This window comes from Astatotilapia calliptera, chromosome 8, assembly GCF_964374335.1.
Source record: "Astatotilapia calliptera chromosome 8, fAstCal68.1, whole genome shotgun sequence".
Taxonomy (NCBI): Eukaryota; Metazoa; Chordata; class Actinopteri; order Cichliformes; family Cichlidae; genus Astatotilapia; species Astatotilapia calliptera.
The window spans coordinates 10,098,668-10,121,855 of NC_137429.1; the positions used below are offsets into that span (position 1 = coordinate 10,098,668).

General features: G+C 38.2%; 1 protein-coding gene across 4 annotated transcripts in view; it reads right to left on the reverse strand.

Moving 5' to 3' along the window:
• Nucleotides 1-3,756: 3,756 nt before the first annotated feature.
• Nucleotides 3,757-23,188, reverse strand: part of ptprea (protein tyrosine phosphatase receptor type Ea) — a 63,883-nt gene continuing 44,451 nt past the window's right edge. The window contains exons 3-22 of one of the 4 annotated variants that reach the window (XM_026178415.2): nt 20,958-21,035; nt 20,258-20,348; nt 19,706-19,779; nt 17,563-17,607; nt 16,206-16,342; nt 15,243-15,333; nt 13,868-13,944; nt 13,690-13,726; nt 13,485-13,582; nt 11,772-11,891; nt 10,516-10,679; nt 10,079-10,214; nt 9,779-9,928; nt 8,843-8,936; nt 8,576-8,652; nt 8,314-8,448; nt 7,970-8,095; nt 5,882-6,033; nt 5,604-5,739; nt 3,757-5,477 (exon numbers count right to left, since the gene is read on the reverse strand). In XM_026178415.2, coding sequence (XP_026034200.1) covers nt 5,403-5,477; nt 5,604-5,739; nt 5,882-6,033; nt 7,970-8,095; nt 8,314-8,448; nt 8,576-8,652; nt 8,843-8,936; nt 9,779-9,928; nt 10,079-10,214; nt 10,516-10,679; nt 11,772-11,891; nt 13,485-13,582; nt 13,690-13,726; nt 13,868-13,944; nt 15,243-15,333; nt 16,206-16,342; nt 17,563-17,607; nt 19,706-19,779; nt 20,258-20,348; nt 20,958-21,030 — 2,088 coding nt within the window. In that variant the 5' untranslated portion in view covers nt 21,031-21,035 and the 3' untranslated portion in view covers nt 3,757-5,402. Of the gene's footprint in view, nt 5,478-5,603; nt 5,740-5,881; nt 6,034-7,969; nt 8,096-8,313; nt 8,449-8,575; nt 8,653-8,842; nt 8,937-9,778; nt 9,929-10,078; nt 10,215-10,515; nt 10,680-11,771; nt 11,892-13,484; nt 13,583-13,689; nt 13,727-13,867; nt 13,945-15,242; nt 15,334-16,205; nt 16,343-17,562; nt 17,608-19,705; nt 19,780-19,943; nt 20,094-20,257; nt 20,349-20,957; nt 21,036-23,188 lie in introns of those variants that run through there. The other 3 variants (XM_080305050.1, XM_026178419.2, XM_026178420.2) reach the window with 3 other exon arrangements.

Sequence of the window (23,188 nt, forward strand, 5' to 3'; positions counted from 1 at the left end):
CTGTTAAATTCAGTTGTTTTCCACCTTTCCTTCTGTACTTCCTTTGTGGAAAGCATTAAATACCCATAATTTACCATAATTTCTATGAAATGCTGAAATCTCATTGTTGGTTCAAAGAGTTGCTTTGTTCAGGAGATGTTTTCAAAGGAACTTGAGCTTGTTTTGGACAAAGTGACAGAACTAGTGACAAGACTTTTTTTTTGACACGTACTCAGTATAATCAGAAGTTATTTTCCAAAGCTACATATGAAAGCATTTCAGCAGAGAGGTCACATCTCATGTCATCCTGCTTGTAAATGGCTCATGTTCCATATTATACTAGAAAGAAAATGGAAGGCACTGTGAATGACAAAATAGAATTAGCTTGGGGGTCAACCAAAGTAATGGAGTCAGTTAGGGGGTTAATACATAATTCATGTGACTTCTTCACTCATCCTGACCTTTTTTGGGCAGCAACTCTTCCCGCTGAGGATTGTTACCATGGCACTGGTTGCCCGAGGAAGTTGTCAACAAAGAGGCTTTTTGTCTCTTGTGTTTTTTTCTGAAGGATAGGAAATGTAATTGTTTGACAAAAATAGCCTAACTTTACTCCTCCCTGAATGACTGGTGACAGCAACCTTTTGCTATGTAAGCACACATACAGAGTTTAACAAATTTAAGCAACCACCACCTTGTCCAATATTTATGCCACAGCTGCTGTAAATTAACAGTATTGGAAATTTAAAAAAATATTTTATGTTTCTGTTATACCTCTAGATCCATCTTGCATCTGGATACAATGTGTAACATATTAGATCAGGTGTGTCATCTTGATTATGAGATCTATGACTTGAATATTAGACTTCCCAGAGCTTCTAACTAGCAAATGCACATTATCTATGTTTTATCAATAATACGGCAGATGGGACCAAAATCTCTATTTGAAATGAGCACATCTTTACCAGTGTTACAGAATTATACTCCAGAGGAATATGTGTAGCAATTGGGTGTAGTGATCATAAATGGTGATCAAAAACTGAAGTACCCAGAACGGGATCAAATAAAAGATGTTTTAGAGATTCAATTAAACATAAATTTGTAGACAGCATTCAGAGAGTTTCCTGGTTAGATGTTTTATTAGAAATGGAAAATGTTAGTGAAATTATTTTGCTGTTTTTGGTGAAATATCATACACCATGAATGCCAGAAAGTCGGAAATATTAGCCATATATATGGCTAATATTTCTACATATTCAGATGATGCAACAGTATACATGTGAAGTCTATTTGAAATTATTGGACCATGCATGGCCCTCAGACTAAGTTGGAGTGCATTTATCAAGAGAAGAGGTGCTTTATTACAATTTTCTTTTCACATAAAGCGGAAATCTGTGTGTAACAGCTTACATGTATGATGTAGTAGAACACAAAACATTATTTACTGTTAGATCCCAAGCCAGCTGTGTGTCAATAAAGATACTGTTATTGTGCCACATTTGTAAATATGCATATTGCTCTGGGTTTTCTGCCGTGTGTGAAACTGTAATGAAGTTATGCACTAGGGCTGCTGAAAACCTTGCCATGAGTTATTTTCTAAAGAAATGACAGGCACATCGTTTCTTGGCTTTGTAAGTGATGGAGGAGCTGCTGTGATTGGCCAGTAGAGAGGAGCTGCTGCAGTTGTGGGTGAAAAGATAAACCGTCATTCACTGCATCATTAAGAGAACATGCTTCTGTGATGTTGTAAAACATGTTAGAGACCAGAGATATTTTCACAATGACTCGCAAATTCCAAAAGTCTGCTGTTGATCTCAGGAAGTGGGTGTCTCCTATAGAGATTTACCGGTACAACTGTGTGAGGAAGAAGAAGGAAATGACGCACTGAAGGAAAGCAGAAAAAAGTCCCCTATCAAAGCAGACCATTTCTACAGAGTGTAATAGTAATATTAATCACATTATCAGTATTATTTCAGGACTTGACTGCAAACACTGAATGAGGACTGAGTAAAGAACAATAGGACAGAGTCAGAGTGTTGGCACTGTGCTCACAGCTTTGAGACATCCAGCCAGTTGTGCACTCCTTCTGATAACATCTCCCCCGCTTAGTCCAAATAGAAAAAGAAAAATGATGAAAAATATTATTGCTTTAATACCCACAATTATTTTGTACAGAAATGCACATAACAGCATAGAGGGATATGATTATTCTAGCCCCAAACTAGTAACCCGGGAAACCCAAAAAATTTAATTTGGTGTAAGAAAAGGAAAAATAGTTTTTCAAATGTATGTATTTGCTATGACTTTCGTAACTGCAGGTAGAAATTGTTAACATGAATTGATATCGCAATAAATGTATAATTTTCACAATGCTCACCCTGATATGGGGAATAATTTGTGTTGTAAGGAGCTGTTTTGTTTGTTTTACATATGTTTTTGGTATGGTGTTGTATGCCTATGTGTAGCTTGTTGTAGTTTCTTTTTTGATGATGTGCAGTTACAGTTAATGGGGATCAATGGCCCCTTTAATTAAAAACTCTTTACATATAGATTGAGGCGTACTGCCCCCTGTTGGCTTAAACTAAATATACAAGTTAAAAAAATCTGACTTTTTTCATTGTTTATAGAATGGAAGTGTAGGAAGAGTAAGGAGGGACAAACAAAACCTCTTTGTTACTGTGTATGTTTTGAATTAGTTTGAGGTTTTCGCTTTCTTTTCTTAAACAGTCTTTTGTATAGACATTGACATTACAGTTTTTCTCTGATGTTTGCATATTAGTGGCTAGTGTTCGTCTGTGGTATGTCTCCACTGTTGCTTAAAAAGAGAAGGTAAACTGCACACTTAGAAATTTTTATTGTCTTACGATTCACATAAAATGGCGTTAACGTCATGGCCTTCCTGTATGTTGCCTTCCTGTCATCTTGAACTAATCAATCCATGCTTCTCTGAATTAAACAAGGAATTGTCTCTGACAACTCAGATCAGCAGTTTCTGAAATACTCAGACTGGCCTGTCTGGCACCATCACATTCAGAGTCACTTAAATCACCCCTCGTCTATATTCTGATTCTCAGTTCACACTGAGTGCCTCCCACGTGGTTGGCCGAGTTAGATATTTACATTAAGGAGCAGTTGAAAAGGAGTACCTAATGAAGTGGCCAGTGTTTATATGTTTTTCCTGCTTTAAGTAAAAATGTATGCTGGGAAATGCCTATTGTTGTGCAGACATCCAGGGCTCTAGGAACCAGTCCAAAGTGCTCTATACAACATGCCTCAATCATACGTTCACATTCATACAAGAGTCAAACATTCACACACATTCCTTCAGAGAGCAACTTGGGGTCAGTACCTTTCCACAGGATATTTGGCATGTGTACTGTAACAGCCAGGGATCGAACCACCAATCTGAGTAGTAGATGATCTGCTCTATCTCCTGAGCTTGAGCTAGGTAGATTAATAGTTTTTGGGTTGTGTGGGGTTTTTTTGTTTTGTTTTTTTAGAAGTAAGATACAACATATAATTATGTGTAAAAACCATGGCAAATAGTTGATATGAAAGTTATAGTACTAATTTACAGTTAAAGGGCAACTCTGTTATGCAGAGTGAATGCAGCATTTTCTCCACACAAATATCGCATTAAGAACACCCCGCTGTCACTGATTCAAAAGCAAAACAAACAAACCAAACTGGCAGCTTAAGCTGTCTCCTGTGTATCTCACCTAAATTTGAAATGAAACATAAAAGCTGTTGCATATTGAAGACATTTTTTTGAGACACCCGCAGCATTTTCAGAAGATTTTAATATTGCAATTTGCATTTCAAAGACACTGAGAGTCAAAAAAGGGATAGGCAAAGGCAGAGCTGTAGGTTAAACAGCCTCTCCTCGAGTTTCTCAAAAAGGGTGCACGGACAGAAAAGGAGCCATGGGAAAAATAGACTTGGGTTGTTTCTTGTGCTTAATCTCACATCTCCCACAGACATATACATTTAGCGCACGAAAATATGACCAATCACTTGACAGGTTCTTGCTGTTCAGCGAATTTCACAATGTTAGCACTTTGTCATGTCAGCCTATATTTACATACAGCATCAACAAAATTGCTAATGGAGTACCAGATGGATTTACCTCAGAAAAATGCACAGAAAAGCTCAAACATTCAGATACTTTCAAAAGACTCAAACTCCACTGGACAGTTTTTATTTAAAACATTCTGCTTCCTCATTTTTACCACTGTGCCAAAACAAACCAATGGAATCTAAAAGATGTCAAAGAAGTAGACGTAGATATAATGGGCTGTTTTTGTTTCTCTGGCATTAGACAGGCACTGAAGCACCACATTGGTATATTGTGGTTTTTGCCATTACAGGACTGAGGATTAATGATGAACTTCTATTACTTCCCTGTATAGTGACTGTGCATCGTAAAATTATACTGCAATTACTACATTTGGAGACCACACTTCCTGTCTTTAAAAAGTACATATGGCACTAATTTGTGTAAAACTCTAGTCTAAAATACAAATAAAGCAGTAAACATGCTCTTCAGTATTACAGGTTCTTGGTAAAAGGCTTAGTTGTGTGCTTGTTAATGTGCAGCCACTTTAGCAAAATGCTTTTTGCTGTCTACAGACAAAAGGCAGACTCTAGTTATGTTACATCCATGTTCACTGCAGTTACACGACCTTTTGAGGTACAAAACGTTAAAGTTTAAGAATCTTTTGCGATTCTGCTACGTCTGTTGAACTTCTGCCTCAGTCCATATTTTAAAAAAACAAACTAAAACCTATGTATCGTCACCTCAGCCTTTGGAGCGTAACTTTATGCCCTCTGCATTATGGTTGATGTGATTCATTCATTCATTTTCAGACACCGTTTCCATTGGAAAAAGCATCACAATCGTGATGGCCATGTAGCTCGAGGAGAATGAAAAACAGTTTCAGTATCACCTCTAATCTCAGAAGTCATCAAAATGAAAGAATGTATGTGTACAATTAACTACAACATAAAACAAATATTAACATTCCTGCCATCTTCTCCAAATAAAAGAAAGGAATGTCATTGTCAATACATAAATACATTTACAATAACTACAGCTTTTAAAAATATTATGTGGTCAATCCAAAATAACACAAACATTTAAAGTACAATATTATACAACAAAACTAAAATCGGACTCTGAAACAACACTTCATGACGAAGAAATGATCATACATGTTGTGAAATATACATTATTAATCTAGCTTTTTCATTTACAATTCTCATCGACTGACATACCATATATTACAGCGAGAAAGGAGCTGGAGTTAATGGTAGGACAAGTGCATAGCAAAATAGAAGATTATTTTAACCAAGTTAAGGAAACGCATAAATCTGACAAACTGGCTTTAGAAAACAACATTTAAAAACCGTGTTTAAGGCAAATCTCATCATTTAAAATTGGCATAGTCTGAGAAAATGTCAACAAAGTCTTGTACCACCCTGTAGCAGAAGTCATATTGTTCCTGTGGGACGGAAAGAAAACAAAAAAGATGGTTAAAGATGGACACATAATTGCCTACAAAATCAGCGACACTCGAGCTAAAGCGAGACATTTTTCTAGTGCTTTTAAATACTTGGGAACCACTCACCACTGTTTGGACCATGTGAGGCCTCTGCATGCGTAAACTCTTCACAGTTTGAAACACGTCCAGCAGGCCTTCTGCCTTGACTCGCTCCAAGATATTGCTCAGTGCAATGAACGTACCTGTTCGCCCTGCACCAGCACTGCAGGACACACAAAGCACGAACAGTGTTTGCAATGCAAAAATCCTTCTATATTTTATATTGTCAGATAAAAAAGAAGACAACAAATGTGACAAGGTAAGTGTATATAATATTTATATGAATAGAGTTCTATGTGTTGTACCTGCAGTGTACAACAATGGGGTGGTTCCCAGACTGCTGCTGCTGTTTCTGCACTGCGGCGATAATGTCGATCATGCCTTTCCCCTCGGCCGGGATTCCGATCTCTGGCCAGCCGTGGAAGTGGAAGTGCCTGATCATCCTTGTCTGCTTCTCCTTTGAGAGGAAACCCACAGGCGGTTGAGAGATCATAATATCGTTCAAATATGATTTATTAGCAGCATATGAAAGCGTAATGGCAAGTGTGACGTCAGTACAGGTGAAACGTGCAGCAGACAAGTGGTGGACATATGGGTGAGGCCCAGGGAGGCAGGAATGTACTACAAAGCCTCTGGGAGGTGAGGCGGGTCGAATTAAATAAAATATATGAGATGGGAGGCTCCCGCTTGATAACCCTAAACACTTCCTATCCTTATTTTTCCCTCTGGCAGCCCAGAGAGCTCGATATACTCACTTAGAGATTTGTTGCTGTTAGCCAATTGTATTAGAGCCTGTCTAGCTTTACAAAGATAAAAATACTTTCAACTTTCTAAAAAAAATCCTACTCATCTTTTAACTAACACTCTACTAAGCAACTAATCTGTCATTTCACTTGTTGATATCTTTATACCATTTTCACTCACATCTGTAGTTTAAATGATTTGAAAATCATTGCAATACAGCAATTTAAAAAATATATAGTACACCTTTATTCAGTTGTAAGGTTTTATGTATCAGGACATAATAGAAAAAAAAAAACCTTGTCCGTAAGAGGTTTGAAAATCGGGTAAATACAAGCATACATGACAAAACATCAGCAGGGATCTTAGGTAAGCAGCTGCTGCTGGGAAGGGCTATAAGTTCATTTACAAACACTAAACTACAGTGAGAGAGATTGCTGCTGTTATTGGTTTTAGCATTTAAAACACTCGATAAATGAAACGAGACAATACATAGTTTGTCCACCAGAGGGTACACACATATTCTCTGTAATTCATAACGTTGTGTCAATAAAACGGTAGTATTTTTAAACTGCATCACTATATCGTCTTAGTAAGGACCAATGAATGAAACAAATCTGTTTGTTTCACGTCTGTAAAAGGTAAAAAATTATCTTCAGATATATTGACTTTCTTAAAAAAAAGAAGAAGAAAAAAGAAAGAAAATCACCAAATCATTATCGGTATCTCTCTGTCAAACTTTAGATCACAACATTCAACACAGCCACCAATCTTCCCACCAGTGGATCTCCCAGCAAATTCATAACATGAGGACATCTGCCCAAAAGCTAAAGCTGGAGCCACATTAGCTCATGCACAGCAGATATTCTAAAAGTGATTGGCTTTAAAAAAAAATCATACAGAAAGTGTATGATTGATGACTAAGAACCATTCTGAAAATGATTCTTAGTTATTTTACCGACTGTTTCTACAGTTTGGCTTAGTTTTCTTTAAATGACGTGGTGTAAATAACGTGGTAGTGTTCATCTGAGGTCCTATTTGCCTAATTTTAAGACGTGCTAATGGCAAGATGCTTTTAATTATTTATTTTTTAATTTTATATCCTTATCCTTATTTATTTGATACCCCTGAGCCACAGTCGCCCCGTGGCTCAGGGGGTTGGGAAGCGCATCTGTAACCGGAAGGTCGCCGGTTCGATCCCCGGGCTCTTTGTCCTGGTCGTTGTGTCCTTGGGCAAGACACTTTACCCTACCGCCTACTGGTGTTGGCCAAAGGGCCGATGGCGCGATATGGCAGCCTCGCCTCTGTCAGTCTACCCCAGGGCAGCTGTGGCTACAACCGTAGCTTGCCTCCACCAGTGTGTGAATGTGAGAGTGAATGAATAGTGGCATTGTAAAGTGCTTTGGGTGCCTTGAAAAGCGTTGTATAAATCCAATCCATTATTATTGGGTAAGAATTCAGAAGTTGTAATGGAGTTATTTTATGTTGTGTTGTGACACTTGTTCAATTTTCATATTCTAAAAACCAATTATTTTATATAAAGGAATTGCATGAAGGATCAATAAAAGCCTTTATTTCACGATAACTGATAAAGATGCAGAGCAGGCGTGTTACATTTGCCTGTATTGATAGGACAGGTTTAATTTGCTTACCGGAACAAAGGTGAGTACCAAGTCTCGTAGGCTAAAGGTTTCACACAGGGTGTCTCCCTTTAGCTCTACTGTGTAGTCTCCATAGGAGACTGAGTCCTCTGTCGGCCAGTACTGGAAACATTTGTCCTGCAAAACAGATGAACATTTGTTTACTCACAGCGATGAATAAAAGAAACTGTAGTTTAACAAGTTAAATACTTCATAAATATGAACTTAAATAAATGTACAGTTTCATGACAAAGGCAGGAAATCAGAACTGGGACGTTTTATGTTGTGTGTATTTATTGTGTTTATTAAAGCCATCAATCATAGCTGGCTTGCAGCGATTAGTTACTGCAGCTTACCTGCTCCCTCTCCTGGAGCTCAGTGAGCATGACTATGGAGTGACATTTCCACTCCCACACCATTCTCCAAAAATCCTCCACTGTGTGCTGCAGAGGGCCCTGTGTGGCAATGTAGTAGTCCTTGTGTCTGTAGCCCTGAGTCAAATCAAAATATAAAGGACTTTATCAGTATAATATAAAGCTTCATCGGTACAATTATTTGTGTTAACACAAATACCTTAAAACCTCAGAAAGAACAAATTAGGAAATACAATATGCTCACATCTATAAAAGACGCATTGACATAGTCTGTGTACTCTTGACCTCTTCTCATGGAAAGAATTACTCTGTTGAAGTCATCTGAAATGGAAACAGTACATCATGAACATGCAGATTAAACTCAAAAACATGTTTACATTAGTAGTATGGTATTGTAAGTATTGCAAGGGACAGAATTAGAAAAACATTCTAAAGGCAGCTGCAGGCAATGTAATCTGCAGCTCAAAATTTGACATAAGTTGGTTATTTATATGGATTTCATCTTACTTACAGGGAATAATTTGCAGAACTCTGTTCTTCTTCATGTTGGCTGGGAGGTTTCCTGTTCTCATGTTCTCTTTCATTATGCGCATGTTAGTCAGTTTCTAAACAAGGAAAATCTAAATGTTACAACTTTATAAAATATTCACCGTCCTTTGGTTTATGAATCAAAACAGGGGAAATAAACTAAGCTGCAGTATTGATGATAAATCATAATGACCATTCTGTAGCACAATTGAATTCTCATGCAGCAATAGAGGAATGTATGCAAGTCAGGTTTATATGTGCAGTGGTGTGCTGATTTTTGTTTTTTTTTCTTTCACATATTTCAGATACGTTTAGACAAAGATAACCAAAGGAAATAAAAAGGCAGTTTTACATCATGATTTCATTTATTAAGAGTAAACCAGCTATCTATGTGTACGTGTCTTGTCTAAACCTAATAACGGACTTTGACCATTTGTGATCATTTGCAATGAGTTGGTCTTCTTTGCTGATTTTGAAGAAGAGTGGTTTCAGATCATCAAAATTTGCTTGATCTGTTTGATATGAAACATGTGACAAATATGCAAAAAAAAAAAAAAAGAAAGAAAGAACTGGGGAAGAAGCTAAGTACCTTTTGACTGCACTATATGTTCTTAGAAGTGATATGACTGAAGGGGATTGAAAAAGCTAGAATTTCTTTTGCATTGATTATTAGTGTATATTTTTAGTGCCTGCGTGGGCAGGTTCATAGTTTCCAGAACCTTCACATGCTTCATAACATTTATGAAAAGTGTTTCAATAACTGACAAATAAAAAGCTTAATAAGTTAAAATGACTAATAAAGAAACAACTGCATTTTTGTTAGGTTTTCTTTAGAGATTTCTAAGTTTAGTCTGTAATATTGTGTGAGCATTTGTTAGATGGGATCCTTTATGGGTCTGAATGTAAAAAGAGGTTCTACCTTAAACTCTTCCTCCAGGCCAATCCGATCACCATCATTAAAGGTGTTGTGCAGTTTCTGCAGATGACCTTCCAGAGAAGAAACATCCAGTTCTGTGTCTCCATAGAGGTAGTATTCAAGCAAGGCCTGATAGATGAATGAGTACTGCATCTGGAGTGAAAATACACACAGATGAATAACACACACTATGCATGGGCCTAGTTGCAGATGATTTACTGTAAAGGATAATTCACATGTCCCACACACATGCCAGGTGTTAGCGTTACGTCATGTGGCTAACATAATCCTTCTCCAACTCACATCTGTCTGGATGAGTTGCGAGCGCTGCTCTCGTATCTTGGAGACAAACCCAAATACGTCAATTTTCTGCTCTGCGTGCATCATTTCAATCATGGCATCTATTACAATGAAGGTTCCCGTCCTCCCAACACCAGCACTGGAGATGGAAAACAAATGACACACTGAGCTGAGTGAACCATAATCCTCAGCTGACACTAGCACGTTAACAGACATCAGGAGGGAACAAAGCAACATCTGTGCTTGTAAACACATGTATTGCAATAGTCACTCCAAATGTTTCCATCTTTAGCAGAGAGATTGCTTGCCCACACACATACAAAGGGGATTTTTAAGCATAATACACTGATCTCCACAGAAACAAATTGGATAATTAAAACCATTAGGAGTAAACAGTAAAATACTGAACATTAGGCTACATTAGCTCAGCTCTCGCATACCTGCAGTGGACCACAATGGGCCCAGCGAAGTCTGGATTTACTGACTTGACCTTTTTGAGAAATTTGAGCATTCCAATTGGGGAGAAAGGAACTCCAAAGTCAGGCCAGCTGGTGAAATGGAGCTGGGTGACCAGGCGGGGAGTCTTAGCGGCGTCACTGGCCTGCTAAATAGACACAAGAGGGGGGAAAAGCCATTATCTCTTGTTGGTTGAGCATTCTGTTGAAGATCATTATCAACTCTGTCTTACTCCCAAACCAGCTAGGGAAGCAAAAACAAACCCAATAATTGTTCCTCTAAGACGAATTTGGGTCAAAGTGGTCCGACTGTTTGACTTCATATTTAATGTATCATCTAGTATTTAGTAGAGCCCAAAATTATATGTAGGTAAATCCACCCCTACTACTGGAAGGAATGGCTTAATAAGAGTATTAGAGTTTGGGGGGATTTATATATTATAATGGTGCACTGAAATCCTTGCAGCAGTCTAGAGTAATTTTAGTTTTTCATATACTTGCAGCTTTATCATTTTCTGTTGGGGATCTTTGGATCTGTTACAGTGGCTCCAAAATAAGTAGAATGTCTGGATAGAGTTCTACTAAGTTATGGGAAGCGTCATAAGGCTTTAGTGTATTACTATGTTATTTCAGCATATGGGTAACAGAACCATGTTACCCCTAAGAATACTTGGGAAAACTACATTAACATGACATTAAATGGTTAAGAGTAGTTATTAAGTATATCAAAACAATATCACAAAAAGTAAGTACAAATCTTTTCCAGTTTCATTTGCTACTCCAATCTGTTAGAGATGTAAGTCTCAAAAGGGGAATTTCATTTATGTTCTGTGGTTGCATGACAAAGTGCAAGGTTTTTGTGAAAGTGTTAAGAAAACTGTTCGTGAGATTTCAGTTCCCAGTACCACTTAGCAAAAGATTGGTTGTTTTATGGGATTGGTAAATCTGGATGGGTGGTGATAAATACAATATATTGCCGTGATAATGGATGGATTCTGGTTTATTATGAGTGGTGGAACTTTGTTTAATTCTAGCCAAGTGTTGCTGACAAGTGCTACTATTGAGTGTTATGAATTGAGTTTAAAGACTAGACAGGAAGCTGTTAACGCTAACCAGCGTCATGGTGGCAATTGATTTTATCCATAGTTCTGGATATATTTGCTATCAGAAAAAAAATAACCACAATTTATAATGTATGCATACTATGTGCAATAATAACAGAGTCAATGGTCAAAACTTACATATTGCACACAGAACTTGCGTATGGTGTAATCCACCAGGACTGTGAAGTCATCGACCGCTACCCTCACATTTCCGTAAGTCCAACAACCCTGGTCTGGCCAGTACTGGTAACATTTGTCCTGCAGAGAGATGATATCCATTAATATTAGTATTCATTTTTACTGATCTACATAGCAAAACTGATTCTCTGGCTTTTGCCATCTTAAATATAAAGCTGTGTCTTTGTAAGTGGTGCAGTGATGGAAATTAACACGATTAGCATGTTTTTGATGGCAGGAGAAAACCAAATCTCCCAGAGAAACCTGGTTCAAACCCAGGACCCTCTTTCTATAACCACGGAGACGCTGTGCTGTAATGAATAAATGATCAAAGCAACTGTCTGTGACACATCTAAAAAAGTTTCCTTTATTAAGACAAACGGGTAACTTGCATGACTTCCGTCTGTAAGCAAGCAGTTAGTATATGAGAGCGGTGAAACCACTCCATATCTATTTTTACTTGATTATGATACTACCTTGGACGACTTTATCTCACACGTTATATGACAGCTGATTTGAACACATTAACACCCTTTTTAATACTTCCCTATTTTTATCGATCCTTTGTTAATAAAGTCGCCTTTGCTCACAGTAAAAACACTTCAAGTACTGTGCTGTGAAAAAGTATTTACCCGCTTCCTGATTTTAGTGTTTTGCATATTTACCCTACTTCAGATCAAAAAAATCTTTAATGTTAGACAACAATAATCCAAGTAAATACAAAATGCAGTTGTTAAAATAATGATTAAAACCTCATTCCATTTATTAAGGAAAAAAGCTATAAAAACGTACCTCACCACGTGTGAAAAAGTAATTGAATCAAGAAATACCTTAAATAGAACCTGTTTAATAAAATGTGGTACGCTGAGAGCATCATGCTACGATCTAAAGAAGCATATATCAGTCTGGAAAAGGTTACAAAGCCATTTCTAAGGCTTTGTGACTCCAGTGAACCATTATTCACAAGTGGAGAAAACTTGTAACAGTCATGAACCTTCCCAGAAGTGGGTGGCCTACCAAAAGTACTCCGAGTGCACATCGCAGACTCATCGAAGATGTCATAAAAATATCCCGAGCAACATTTAAAGAACTGCAGGCCTCACTTGCTTCAGTTAAGGTCAGTGTTCAAGATGAGGGAAGATATAAGAAAGACACTATCCAGTGCAAACGTTTTGTAAAGTTTGTGTACAGTTACATATTGTATAAAAACATTGCAGCATTTTCTAAGTAGATCAACAGTCAACCATTTCTCACATAGAGCCAGGTAGGTTTGGATAGCTTTTTTTTTCCTTAATAAATTCAAAACTACATTTTGTATTTAATCCGGTTATTTTTGTTTAATATGGAAATTTTTTGATACAAAACATGTAAGTGCAACAATAAGAAAGTAAATAAGAAATCAGGAAATCAGGAACAGGGAAAATACTTTTTCCCTTAACATGTAGCAGAGAAACAGGCATCAGACAAGATAACATCATCTGACACCACCTTTGACCACAACCAATGAAATCTATATTTAAATGTGCTTAAGGGAAACTTTACTTTTCACTTCCCTTGTCCAAAATGCTGTTAGAGACGAGAGTTGGTGGAAGAAGCAAACACTGTAGTTATAGCTGTAGAGACCACATGACAACTGAAGCACTCCCGTTATGAACAACGTTTAAAATCACTTACTTCTTTTCTTTCTTTCAGATTTGTCAACATAACAACGGTTGATACTTTCTGCTCCCAAATCATCCGCCAGAAATCTGCTACGGTGTCTTCTTTTGGACCTAACAGATCCCCCCCCCCCAAAAAAAAATTTAATTAAACCACAATTTAAAACTAAAAATATATAGAGAGATAATTATGTCATGTTTCTAAATGCCCTATAGCTTACCTTGTGCGCCTATGAATTTGTTCTTTTCCGTGAAACCCTATTTTTAAAAAAATCAAAAATAAATATAGGATTAATAATCTTCACTGTTTTTCACCTGAAATGGTAGAGATCAGACAAGTATTTAAATGCTCAAGAGTTCAAGCTCAAATTCACTATTTTGGCACAAAAAAGGACTCACATCAATGTAAGAGGCATTCACATAGTCTGAACAGGGATTTCCCTCCAGCTCTGTTAACACCACTCTAGAATGATCATCTGCAATGAAAAGTACCACAAATTTAGCAAAAATGTAACTTTTAAATCAGTTTACAATGTGTATCATTACTACATTATTAAAAATGATTATAAAATATATATATTGAGAAATACACTTTTGCTTTCTTGGAGATGGCTGGATGAGAAGATTAAAGCATGTCTGTGCAGTCTGAAGCCACAATCAGCAGACTGCCTGACTAATTTGGCATTAAGCCTTTAAACAAGCAGTAACTTTTTTAAGGCTCTTCTGGTTTACTGTCATTTGTTTACACTATTTGTATATATTTACAGCAGACCCGTATTCCCTTAAACCCGGAGAAAGCTGAAAATGCTGCACTCAGTGTATGTTCAAGTGATTCCCAATGTCATCATTTTGGTATTTGGTCTCCATTTAAGAAGGCCTGAAACAGTTTTCTCTCAGTGGAGTCTGTTGAAGTACAGTGACCTGAGTGTTTTTGATGGAATTGGATGTTTTGGCTCTGCAGAGACAACGCAGCTGCTTGTTGATAGCACAGAGACGTACTGTGATTACTGATCTGCAGAGCTAACACAGCAAGGACTATATGAAACGCTATGACATAAGAACCGTAGAATGTAACCACCTTTGTTCTTACAAATTTGTTTACCACTTCCCCTTGAAATTAAGCAATTATTTATATTTTATACTATTCATCTGTGGCTCTTGGGCAAACCTAGTCTCATTATAAATTCTATAAAACCTGTATTTCACAAATCTGGCTTCCAACAATCACTAATCTGTCTTTAACGTGGTCATAGCTCTGACTGTGTCAGCACAGCAGCCCCTCCAACCTGCTGTTCAAACTTTCAGTTTGCAAGGTGCAGCCAATCATAATACAGCTGGGTGGGGGGTGGAGCTACACCAAGGCCAAGATGAGGATGAGGATTATTCTGAAGAGTCCAAAAATAGAAACATGGCTCCGTAAAAGTATAGGAAGTATATATTTCAAGTCTTTGTGATAGGGTGACTAGAAGGTTTGTATTAAAATAAGTGGTAGCTCTTGCCTTGAAAGCAAATGAACATGTTTCCATGGAATTCAAACCATTTATTTAAGGTGAAGAACAGTTTAAAAAAACCTAAACCATGATGCATTGTGAAAATACAGCAGAAACCGCAAGTAAAAAAGATTTGTGATGAAACCACTTCATTGCAACTGCACACACAAACTCTTCTGAAGAATCTACTGTAGCAAGGGAAACAAGAGTGTTTGAGGCATGTGACACATGGGACAGGAAGCTTGTAGGTGTGACTCAGAAAACTGAACAGAAAGTATACTCACAGGGAAGGATGTTGGGGTATCTGTTCTTCTCCTTATTTTCTTCCTTGTTTGCTTCTTCGTATGTCCCTTGGGGATTACCCCCTGGCAAGGACTGCAAAATAAAATGATAGTTTTGAATATACGCGCACATAATGAAAAATGATTCGTCAGCAGCTCACAGCCAGTGCATTGTGTTCTGCTCTATGCAAGGCTTTGTTCAGCCTTAGTGTAGGCACTTCCTCTGCTGCCTGCCATAAACAGTTCTCCATTAAAAGCTGAGAACTTCAGCTTCCTCTGTCTGTACTGATAAACCATCTAAATGAAATCATACTTCAATGTGTTAACATAAAGCATGAATCATACTCTTTATTTTGACACAAATTCTAAATCATAGACACATATAGACGAAGGGGTATTTTTTCCATCTGAGTGGGTGTATGTATCAGACCAGTATCAGATCAGTTATGTGTCATGGGAGGTGCAATAAATAAAGCTCCCGTAGTTTTCCCTGAACAAAAATACACATGTAAGTCATGGTTTTGAACTCTTGCTCACATATGAACATGGAGAACATTACAGTTATGGGAAAACCCTTTCAGTCCAGTTTTGGATAGTTTGTGATAGTTTTGTTGCCACAACACAGATATGACGAAGTTTGACCATTGTAAATCATTTCACACAGTGTTACTGAGTAACACTGCGTGAAGGTTTAAAATGTAAGTAACTAAATTTCACTGGTAAATCATGCATAGAATTAGAGGTGGGGAGGCACTTGCAGTGTGTTTAAAAAAGGAAAAAAGTGAACCAATATTTCAACAGACCTACAAATGCACATGAATGCACCATAATAGCCCTGCCTCACATGCCTGATGTAAGCATCACTCTGATTGTTTAAACCACACAAAACTGCTTTGTGACTACCGTTAACTACCGCTAATCTAACTTCCAGGAAAAAATAAATAAAATAGAAGTGGGGCGGCTTACATTGTACTCCTCCCTGAACAGCTTGCCATCATCAGCTGAGCGGAGCCTGTATTCCTCCTCTAGGTGGTCAACTGGGATGGGCAAGTATGTCTTGGAGGCAGAAGAGGATCTGGGCAGAAGAACCACCGTCTGTTGCTCTGTGGGGAGAAGAGACAGTGGGTTTATCACCCAACCTAAGCTGATTTCTTTGTTTGGTTTTAATATTTTGCCATTAAATTATTTGTTGTGTTCAAATAAAATTTACATTAGCATCATTCAGCTTAGTATTTAAAAGTTGTCTGCTATTAATAAATCAAATTGGTGTCACTGTGATATTTAGCTATGTTAAATGAGTAGTTGAATGTAATTCAATGCAAAACATTTGATTTGGTTTATTTAGAAAAGTGGTTCCCAACCTTTTTGTCATGTGGCAAGGGAATCATATCTCAATTACTGATTTCACTTTAGGGGGTTACTTTGCACAACCTATATAATATTATGCAATATACTAGTTTCATATGTTTTTTTCTACAGTTCACCGTATGATTACCAATCTAATTTTATCAGTAATTTTAGGCAAATCATTGGTTTAACTAATAGCTAATACTTTATTTTATCAGATCTCATTGGCTAACTATTTTGACTGTCTATTAGCTACTTTTAGACACATGCTGTAGTTACTTAAACACTTTAAATAGCTAAAGCACTTATTTGCTAGTGTTACTTCCATATTTTCAATGGTATACTAGCTCCTTTTAGCTGACATCTTGAATGTGTATCTGTTAGCTGCCTTTAGCTGACTATGTTGACAGCTTAATTATTAGCCATGCATTTCAGCTCTTGCTAACGTTATTTTCAGCTGTAATTTCAACAATTTGTCTACTTCTTTGTGGTATTATGACCATTTATCCACTCCTTTTAGCTGTTTACACTATTCTAGCCTATTAAATAGCATTACATATTCTGAAGACTGTCTGACGCTATTTAGTAAAAGACTAGACTAGTTCAGTCTACAATAGCGCACCTTGGGACTGAAGCATATCTGGTTGGGAATCACTGAATTAGTTTACTGAACTGCTTTACAATGAATCAAAAAACAAAATCATGACCAAACTGCTTTTCACCCATATGTGATGCTGGTGCGTGTTTGCTAAACAGGAAACAGAGTGCAAGTACTGGATGATCACCACACATCAGACATTAAAACCCAAAAAACCCAAAAGGAACCCCAGGGAGAACCCATTTACACCATCCCACAGGTTTGCCAGCGCACTGGCAAGGCATTCTGTTAGCGTCACAATTTGCAAAATACAGACTGGAAAAGTACTGAGAGAGGGTTAGTAAAAGGTTCCTGATACTGCCACCCTGTATACTTGACCTGGTGGTATAATGGTGTATAACGACTCAGTACTGTGTCCAAGCTCTAAAACATAACACACACATCACATCACTTGTAACACAGACATGTACAGAGGACAACACAGCACTGTGATCAAGCATTGCATTTCATTCATTGTGATAATGTAATCCTCATAGATGTACTGTGTACAAATAAAAAACTTGTATGTATATACACTCAGAGGCCACTTTGTTAGGTACACCTGTTGAACTGCTTATTAACAAATATCTAATCAGCCAATCCCATGGCTGCAACTCAGTGCATTTAGGCATGTAGAAATCCTTAAGACAATCTTCTGAAATTCAGGAAGAGCATCAGAAAGGTGATTTCTGAGATTTTGAACGTGTCATGGTTACTAGTGCCAGATGGGCTGGTCTTTTCCCTCACAACCATCTCTAGGGTTTACAGATAATGGTCCAAAATAGGAGAAATTATCCATTGAGCAGCAGTTCTCTGGAGTAAAATGTCTCATTTATTTAAGAGGTCAGTGGAGAATGGCTTGATTATTTCAAGCTTATAGAAAGGCAACAGTAACTGAACCACTTGTTACAACCAAAGTACACAGAAGATCACGTCTGAACGTACAAAATGTCGAACCTTGAAGCAGCTAGACTACAGCAGCAAAAGATCATATACAGTGTCACTCCTGCCAGCTAAGAACAGGAAACTGTTACTACAATTCACACAGTCTTACCAAATTTGGACAATGGAGGATGATGAGTCTGGACTTCAATGATATTTGGATGGTAGGGTCAAGATGGCATAAACAGCATGAACAACAAACACAAACAACAAGCATGGATCCATACTGCCTTATATCAACAATTCAGGTTGTTAAAGCTGTGTGGGATATTTTCTTGGTGCAGTTTGGGCTCCTTAGTACCAATTACCACTGTTTAAAAGCCACAGTCTGCCTGAATATTATTGCTGACCATGTTTATGCCTTTATGACCACACTGTACCCATCTTCCAATGGCTGCTTCCAGTAGGATAACATGCAATGTCACAAAGCCCAAATCATCTATAACTGGTTTCTTGAACATAACAATGAATTCACGGTACTTAAATGGCCTCCACAGTCACCTGATCCCAATTCTGTTGCAAACGTTTGGCATGTAAGAAACAGGAGATTCACATCAGCCAAAAAGTCAACAACAACTGTATGATGCCATCAGCAAGGTGCCAAAATCAAAATGCTTCTGGCACCTTGCTGAATCTAATCAATGAAGAATTAAAGCATTCTAAAAGCAACAGGAAGTCCAGCCAAAGACTAGCAAAGTATACCTAATAAAGTGACCAGTGAGTGTATAATGAATGTAGACAACAATAAGCGATAAAATTAAAAAAAAAAAAAAAAAAAGCAATACAGTGTATATTTTATAGTTTCATTATACAGACATATTACTTTAATTAATCAATCTTTCAAATCGTGTAGAATTTAGAATTAAAAAGCAATTAAGTACTACACTTCCCTATCGAGTGAAAGTTTCAGTTTCATATAAAATACTTTTGTAATATGACACCGTTTCATGTTTAAAATTATTGTGATCGGCAGCAAGATGTCAACAAGGTATAACAACAAATTTGGGGTGTGTTGTGTATTTTGTTTCCCCTTAGCTCAGTGATATACTATTTCCCATTTGGATAAATACAACATGCTCTCTACATTCCTCTGTAGCGTTAGACAAAAATATACTTCCAAAAGAAGATTGAAACATGTTCAGTGAGTTCAGCAAGTTTCCTGTAAGAGCTGATAGGTCCTGTCATGTGGTACTTTACATGAAACTATTATGATGTCGCTACAAGTTGTCAAAAACTGCTCAGAGAGAAGAACTACCCTTTGTACCAATAATGTTCCAAACTAATCTTACATACGCTGTCAAAAAGCTATACAAAGTGGTAAAGATAATAGAGCGTTTTGTTTTTCACATCAACCACAGGAAGTTTAAAACAACCACAAGGCAATGGTGGGACAACCTGCATATACAGTTACAAATATAAAACCTCTTTGCAGCTCCCTATCGATGCATATCTTAATCTCTAGCCTGTTTTTCACTTTAAGTTTCTGTTTCTGTGCACCACGTTTTAACTCTACAACCTACAATGTGTCTCACAGTGTTACCTTGTTCCTCCAGGATGCCATTTGGTATCTTCTTGTCAACTGTTGTGACTACAGCTTTCCTCTGGTTTTTTAACCTGCAAGGAAAAGAACAGAGACGTTACCGCGATGTAAAACACAAGAAAAGATGATGACATGGTAAAATCATCTACGCTGTTTTCGTTTAACCAAAGTTCTTCATTGTAGTTAAATTATAACATCTGCCAAAAGATAACCTTGGAAAAAAAGCTATCCAACCTACCATCTGAAACTTGAGAAGCTATTTTTTCTCATTAGCTGATGTCAAGGAGAGACAGAGTTGTAGTCTGAATGCGGTACAGAATTTGTTATTCACTCTGTTAAGTTGCCTACTTCTACTGTCACAGTCTTTTCTGTTCGAAGCATGAGAGGGAGTCAGCCTACAGCACTTCCTGACGGGGCTCCGCCTTAATGACTAAAGGAGGAAGTGTTTGTCACCGGAGCTCTGCCCCTGAGCCTGGCTAATAGCCAGTGAGTGAAGAGCAGGGAGAGGGATAAGGTGAAGTAACTGAATCCCAGCAGGGTGGGAGTTTTTACCTGAGGAAGTACCAGGCTAGCAGTGCGATGATGAGCACCAGCAGGAACACAACCAGCACAGTGGAGATGATGTATTGGTTACCTGTGGTTTCTGTTTAAAGGAGAAGGAAAGTCAGAGCCAGGGGTCATGTAACACCACCAACAAAGAAACAGGAAGAGGGGGCAAGACTGATAATATATGTGCCTGTGTGCGCAAATGCTCTGCAGCATTCATGTGTGCATCACATGAACTCATCACATAAATACTTGATGAAGCAAAGCACCTCCAGTAAACTCTTGTGGCCACAGAGCTGATTTAATAACTGGCCTTAGCAGTATTTTGTCTATAGAGATAAGCATCAGCATATTTCATCCTCCTGGAGTGTCGATCAGAAAACAACAGACTCTTAGAGTGGCGACTCAACCAAGAGTCACAGCCACACAGCCGACCATTATCTGTGTTTATAAAGATGTACAATAAGCCTTAAATTACTGTCCAGGGTTCCTGAAGTTCACTGTGATCTGGTAATAACAAGGCTGTGTAAGAAAAAAAGGCTATTATCAAGCTGATGCCTGCATTGCAGAAGATGCATTATAATTATATCTTATGGAAAAGCACCGAGTGCAGTGTGTGGGGATGGGATCTGGTCGCTGTCACAGATTGTTGAGTGCTGTGCAGTCTCACACATTAAGGTAGAAGTGACCTTGTTTGTGCTCTTACCGTCATTACTGTTGTTGTTCACTGTTGTGGAATTGTTTGCTGTTGTTGTCGTGACAAACAAAAGTAGAACCATTGTGACTGCAGAAAAACAAAATGAAGACGGATATTAAATTTAGTGCCACACATGCCTGCAAACTCAAGATTCATGTGGATGTGGGAGTTGGATAATATCACTATTCAGAGGAAACAAAAGCCATGGTTGGTTGATATGAGGCTCATTTCTTTATTCATGACCGTTGCTTTCAGGAATGTGCTCATCGGTGCAAAGTTCGCTGGGACACAATGGAACAACACACTCATATCCTGGTCATTCATTAGTGCTGTCATAAAAACCCCAGTGTAATGCCAAACATGTCCACATGGTGGCACAATAGACCAGTTTTGGTTTTTTTTTATTGTTCTTTGTTTTGTTTTTTTTAAATCTGGTAAAAAAAAAAAAAAAAAAACCTAGTTCCTTAATAAATCCAGCAATAAAGCATCCAAAGGTAATACACAGGCCAAGGAAAAACACATCCTTTAAAGCTTTCATTTAAAGTAATTTCATATGAAAGGGGTTTCACATGATGGTTAAGGTTATGGCAGCACAATTATTACAACCATTTCGACTCATCAATGTATTTTCAGATTAGGAAAGAAGTTAGTAGTCTTAACAACTGTTTTCCTTCGGCAGTTTCCAATGCAATTCAATTCCAGGATATACCAAGAATAGGGCTTTAAAGTTAAAGAAACCTCCCACAGTCACACCCCATGTGTGCCAGCAAAAGCACTAGATGTCATATGACGTTGAGCTATAAATGAATGTCCTATCCAAGTTGAGAGTACGATCACGAGGCATGAAATCAAGCGACGCACACCAAGAGGTTTCACAAAAAACATTAGATACTCTTCCTTTTGTCACTGCTCGCAAACACAAATGTTTGTTCAAATTCACAAATATACAAGACTTGCACACACACACAGATTTTCAGATTGTCCTTGTACAGTGACATCCAAGAGTCGCAACTGAATTATCTTTTTGCCGTTCGTAGATGGAACCAGATAATTTAATTGATTCTAATGTTTGAGCAGTCAGACTGGATTCACATCGGACTGATTTAAGCACCTCTTTTTAAAAAAAGGAAAGAAAAAAGAAAAAAAAACTACTGGTGGGATTTAAAAACCAATAAGCCTTGAGATGTTTGCACCTTTAAAAAGATTTTTTTTTTTCACCAAAGCATTCCAAAAGTTGGAATTTCAGCAAAGGGCACCAACACAGAGCTTCTATCACACCATAATGAAGTGTGCGCTTTCTCTCCCCAAGGCTGCAGGTGTGCCTGGGAGAGAGAGCGTATGTGTGTGTGAGGTGGAGCTTTGCAGCTGCAGTGAAAAGAAAACCCAGGCCAAGTGCATAGTCAATGAAGACACTGTGTTGAAGCCTCCACGCTGTGCCGCAGTGTCCTGTAATGGGTCCAGGCAGGACACCAAAGGAATGCGGAGGCAGCAGAGCAGAGACACCGACCGCAGTGGGGAGAGAAGGCGCAGAAGGTCCAGGTCAATAATATTTCCTGGAGCAATTAATAAACCCTGACATGTCAAGCCCCTGCTCTGTGGGGAAGACTGATGAGAGAATTCTAATGAGAAAAGAGGAAGAGGAGGAGCCCCTCCCCACCCCCGTTTCTCCAGCTCTGTCTTTGCTCTTATCCCCCTCTTTAAGGTCTTCTCTGCAAATGTCACAGGCTCGGATGAGGGGGGAGGTTATTGAGTTGAGTTTGTACAGTGTGTGAATCCTTGGGGTAGGCTTGGTGTATCTGTGATGTGGAAATAGATTTGCAGCACCATTTGGGACTTTCCTCTACACAGGCTGCACTGAATTTTATGTATCCTGCTTCTGTCTGTTTGTGTATACGATGGCTCAGCAGGGACACCCAGCGGAGTGCTCACAGCCAGGCCTATGGCTGTGTCTTGTGGTTAAGTGTTGCTGCTTCTTCTAAGCTTCTCCCAGTTTATGGCTCCCGTATCATCTCCAGAGATGTCACCCTGTCGTGTTTTTGCCTCCAACCCCCTGTGTGACTCAACTACTCCTTTGGGACTACATGCTGTTCAGCTTCTGCTTTCCAGCTTTTCCCGTCTTGTCGGTGCAGTGGTCTCCTGTCTGACCTCATTAGCATCTTTGAGGAGATCACCAACTTCCTTTCCTCTCTTTTTGTGAGGACATTTCTCACACTATTATACTATTAATAACACTACCGACT